The sequence below is a fragment of the Atta cephalotes genome, assembly GCF_000143395.1.
Source record: "Atta cephalotes unplaced genomic scaffold scaffold00014, whole genome shotgun sequence".
Lineage (NCBI taxonomy): Eukaryota > Metazoa > Arthropoda > Insecta > Hymenoptera > Formicidae > Atta > Atta cephalotes.
Genome location: NW_012130078.1, coordinates 4,348,725 through 4,353,923, shown reverse-complemented (window position 1 = coordinate 4,353,923; position 5,199 = coordinate 4,348,725). Strand labels below are relative to the sequence as shown.

Here is a 5,199-nt window from a genome sequence, read left to right as displayed (position 1 = left end):
TCTCTCTCCCTCCCTTCCTCCCTTCTTCTAAAGGAAAGAAAACTTAGAAGAAATTAAACGAAAACTTAATGGAGTATCTGATTGGCGTAAATAAGCGGTTTTCAAATTGTCTGAAAGAATAATCAGAAATAAGAGTTAGTTCTTAGTATTAGTTTTTCCTCTTCACTTTTCCATTTCAAACTTTGTTATGTAATTATAGAAAGATGATTGTTATTTCAAAGATTAATTTAAAGATGATTCTTATTTTAAATCTAGAAAATAATAAATCCTATGAATTATAATGTTTATAAAATTTGTAAATAACACTTGCTATTAACAAAATTTTCTTAATTGTAATTGGAATACTTATTTGAAAATTATTGGAAATGAATGCTGTATATGCCTTGATGAGATTTTATATTTTTTAAGCTCGAAAACATTACTATTATATTTGAAATCTACATTATTATTATCATTACAATTATTACTTTTTTATGTTCACTTATTTTTTGTCTTAATATAAAGTATTTCTTCGGGATGTATTTCTCTCTTTTACAAATATATTTCTGTTATCGTGTAATATACAAAAAAAATAAATACGTGCATACCAATGAAACGTAATTAAGTTATCATAAATTGGCGAAATGTCAAAATCGTGTCACTTGTTCTAACTCGTTGCGAAAATATCGTGGAGCAATACTAAAAATAAAATGCAACGTTTCAGAAAAGAATTTGGCAGCATGAACGATTGCGCAGTTGCACCTTTTTTACCATTTTGTGAAAACAGGAAATAAAAAATAGAACGAAAGTGCACGAGAGACGAATTCGATGTATGCGATCAATGCGCGTGAAAGGACATGTCGAAACATGGCACGATGGCATATATACACAGAAGGATGAAGCAAATCAACGTCTCGATCATTATAATATAATAGAAATAGAAATAGAAATAGTCAATTGTTCTCTTTTGAAAGTCGAAAAGACCCTTTAATCCAAAGAGCAGCGCGCGGCAATTGTAAATATTTGAATGTTTGCCTTTTAAAACGCTAGCGGCCAAAGAGGAAAGCGAATTGGGCGTGTTCGGGTCACCGCACGTGCAAACTCGAGAAGAAAATTATGTCGAGGTTTGATTGTGATTCGTGACGAGGAGACGAAGGAGGCAGAAAAGGTGGAGCTCTTTCTTCTCGAAGTATTGCTTCCTGCAGTAATATATTGCGCAAAAACGCATCGTTAATAAAGCACCGAATATATTTCACGAATGCCTTCGTTATTGCATGCTTGATATAATGCTATTGGATGAATTATATAATGTCTATTAAATATCACGAGGAAAGCTCTCCGAAGGTCAATACAAATTTATAATATTTCAAGGCGCGCCTCTTCAACTCTAAAATCGATATAGTTTCCAGAAATTTGTTTTGTGCAAAAAACCTATGAAGAAAAAATCTGTCTCTTATGTAATACTTGGCTTTATCGTAACGTACTCTGCTATTATTTCAACGACTATTTTCTGTACCAATTCAAGAGACTTGCATGCGTTTCTTTTGAAGATCGGTAGCACCGTCGCTTTAACAAATGCGATATCCATAACACAGATAAATTCTCAGGTAAACATTTGGAATTACAAAGCTTGGATACTGCGATCGGGATTCCTAATGTAAATACATTCCGAAAATGCGATAGCAGAGAAAACAAGATGCCGCGAGCGGAGTTCACATCACGTACTTCCGCTGAGCAGATATTTGAAATGGATATCGATCTCTCTTTTTGATTTCAATAAGGACGACTGGCCCTTCTCGCGGGACGAATTTAGATTTCGTCGATGCATCCACCGGGTCGCTGCATTACGGAAATGTTACGCGATTTACAGCAAGTCGAAAAGTGAGGCTGGTTATAATACAAAAAAACATCGCGCAAGGATTTTCTCAATAGAGAAAAATGAAAACATTTATGCAAAGTTCGCCGTTAAGATTTAAATTATTGCTTCTGAGAACGAAAAGAAGTCAATACAAATTTATAATTTTTCAAGGCGCGCCTGTTCAACTCTAAAAGAAGTAGTTTCCAAAAATTTGTTTTGTGCAAAAAAGAACTATGAAGTCTCTTACGTAACTTGGCTTTATCTTAACGTATTCTGCTATTATTTCAACGACTACTTTTTTTAATGTTACTTTTAAATGATATATACTTTATATGTTTGAAATATTTTTATATCATGTGCTAAGTTTTTTCTGAATTTTTACGAATAAAATGCTTCTCTCATCTTGTTGAATAAAGTGAACAAGAGAAAAAGGCAAAAATGGTCGCTGTATTCATATCATGCACTTGAACAAGCTTTGAGTGAAGATCTTATACATAGATAATTATATAATATGAAATATAAGCATTTTTGTGGAATACAATGAATATTTTACTTAACATTATTAAATTGCGCATTTAAATTATATATTTGTGTATCGCGCTCGTATTTTCGTAACATGTCTCATGCGCCTGAAAAGAACATAAAGAGATAATGTAAATAAATTGGCAACCCGTCTTGGCGACCGTCGGTTTGCTCTTGCATAAAGAATACGAAGCATCTAAGCAAAGTAGAAGCGTCACGCGTCATAAAAACTAATGTAGGAGGAAGGACAGGTTTATGGCAGGTTGCCAGAGAGTTGTAAGTGCCTTCTCCGTCATCTGCAGGTTACGAAAATAGCGTAAGGATAGGGATCTTATCCATGGACAAAGCCGATAATTAAACTACTGTAGTCGACGAAACTTGGTGCATATAAACACAACAAGATCCTCTCAATATTCTACATTGGTGGATCTTGATACATCAAGTTTCGAACATCTCATTGTCTTTCTTGTATCTCGACATCTCGCGATATTTTTACCTTTTCTTTCGTCTTTCTCGTTTGGGGATCGCTCATCAATCTCTTCTGGATCATGCTGTGGCCGACTGCGCATTTCCGCATTAAACGCAGTAGACGCCGATGTTATCGGCATTGATGCCCCTCGCCGTATCTTTGCTTGTGCCAGACCAAACGCGAGTTTCTTCTTCCATTTCGCGGGTGATTTACGATCGGGTCGTTTAATCTCTAAAATGAATTCGCGAGTCCTACCCGTCTACCCCCATCAATTCTATTCTTTACGACCAGATACGAGATATTAGCATATGAATTTTTATGTGTCTATTGCGAGATGGCATCAGACGACGTTATTCAACATCCCTGGTCGTTTGAATTGCGGCGGAAGCCGCAATCTCTTGCTCTTCCATTCTTCCATTCTCGCTTGCGTGCTGACTCAAGAAAATCACAAAATTAATTCCCGTTCGTTTTTCGTTCCCCGTATCTTTGGTCTATACTTTTCCGGATGAACGAGTAAACTGCCCCTCGCCATGTATCCGTTCGTGGCCTGTACCTTTTATTCTCTGACCGAGTAGAAAGCGACGCTTTTATCTCGATCGCTTGAGAAAGAGATAAATCCTTTATTTTCGAAGATAAAAAAAAAGAAATGTTTCCTGCGCTAAAGAGACAGAGAAGGAAGTACTGTGATTTAAACCATGATCGTGGGATCCTTCAAGTTCTTTTAAAAATGTTCAAACGCGTCCGCTCCATTTCGATTATTTTAGTTGAAATTTTTGCAGCGTATTTTGTGAGAAATTTTCGAAAAAAGTTATCTCACTCGCTAAATCTCACATTGTCCTTTCGATTTTATTATAATTTTTGTTTTCGAATACATTCATGTTTCTTTAATATTTAAGAAAATGTATACTATTACAATGTAATTTCTGATCAATCCACATTCAGATATCTAAATGTATGTTAAGAATTGTAAGTGGCTGAATTAAGAATATCTTCTTAATATATAAGTACGCAAATATGTTTATTTGTTTATTGTATCTGTGATAAGCTCGTCGTGGGATTTGCAGTGCCCATAGAGCTCTCAGGCAGGATTGTGGTTTACGGGCAGAACTTTCAGTTCCAATATTCTCTGCCGCCGAACGCGACATTCTTCACGTCGTCGTCACGACGACGACGTAAAAGCGTTAGTTGGAACGAAAGGATGACTATCTACCGGCTTCTGGAGGACGAGTTCGAAAGGTAAGAATTATTTCACCATTGGACATTCCTGTACGATGTACGATATATCGAACGACGTGACAGCATGAAAATTTATCTCGTTATTTACATATGGATATACGTGTCCCAAGTTACATATGGAATTTCTGCAGATATTTGAAGAGATAATTAACAGATAGCACAGTCTGTTTGCTGGGCAGAATTATTTGCAAAGACAGAAAATATATATTTTCTTCAGTGTCTTTCACACATGGAAAGAACAATATTGTTGAAGTATTGTATCTAAAAATTTAACTGAAAATAAATCTGAAAATGGTTTTGTTTCCAATACAATTATTTATATATTTTCAGATTTATATTCAATTAAATTTTTATAAATATATTTCTTATAAATTTAAATAATTAGATAGAAGTCTCAAGCATGATAAACAATACTACAAAAAGTTTGTGCATTCTACTAGTTTGAGCATTCTAAGTAATTATTTTAATGGTCCAACTAAATTATTTTTAAAATTGAATTTGTCTAAATTTTAAACGCTTTAACAAAATTGTCCTTTTTATGCATATAAAGCGTTTAATTAATATTAGCTGCTATCAAAGTATACGCGTAAATAACAATCACAGATAACATTTTGTTTTATTAAATTGTATTAATTAAACAATGTTATTGCTATTATATATATATATATATTTGCTTCATCTTTTATTAATTAATTTATAATTTGTAGAAGGGGAATTGATGGAAAAGAATGCATGAAAAAGAATATATGCGAAACAGCAATGACTTTTTTAGAGGACGAAGGACTTGTGGGAGAATTATTACACCTTTTGTTTACGTAAGAACATTCAAATTTTAATTCTCTTTTTGAGTATGCATTTTTGGTTGAAAAATTAAGATATGATTTTTATTTTAGACCTCGAAAAAGCGATACACCTTTGGACTCCGAGTATTTACAAGCATTAGAATTCGGGCGAGAATATCACGATTGTTCACGGATCTATAAATCGTGTCTTCCTGGTCAAGGAATTCTAGATCAAATCTCAAAAATAATATAATGTAGCACAAAGTCATCTTCACAAATAAACTAAATTTAATTAAAAAATTGTATTATGAAATAAAATTCAAGAAAACATTATTATTGGGTTGTCCGGAAAG

At 33.8% G+C, this 5,199-nt stretch overlaps 1 protein-coding gene across 1 annotated transcript in view; it reads left to right on the top strand.

Moving 5' to 3' along the window:
• LOC105617800 overlaps positions 1 to 5,099 on the top strand; it is a 6,679-nt gene extending 1,580 nt beyond the window's left edge. The window contains exons 2-4 of the mRNA XM_012199354.1: positions 3,874 to 4,064; positions 4,772 to 4,879; positions 4,958 to 5,099. Coding sequence (XP_012054744.1) covers positions 3,874 to 4,064; positions 4,772 to 4,879; positions 4,958 to 5,099 — 441 coding nt within the window. The remainder of the gene's footprint in view (positions 1 to 3,873; positions 4,065 to 4,771; positions 4,880 to 4,957) is intronic.
• Positions 5,100 to 5,199: the final 100 nt, after the last annotated feature.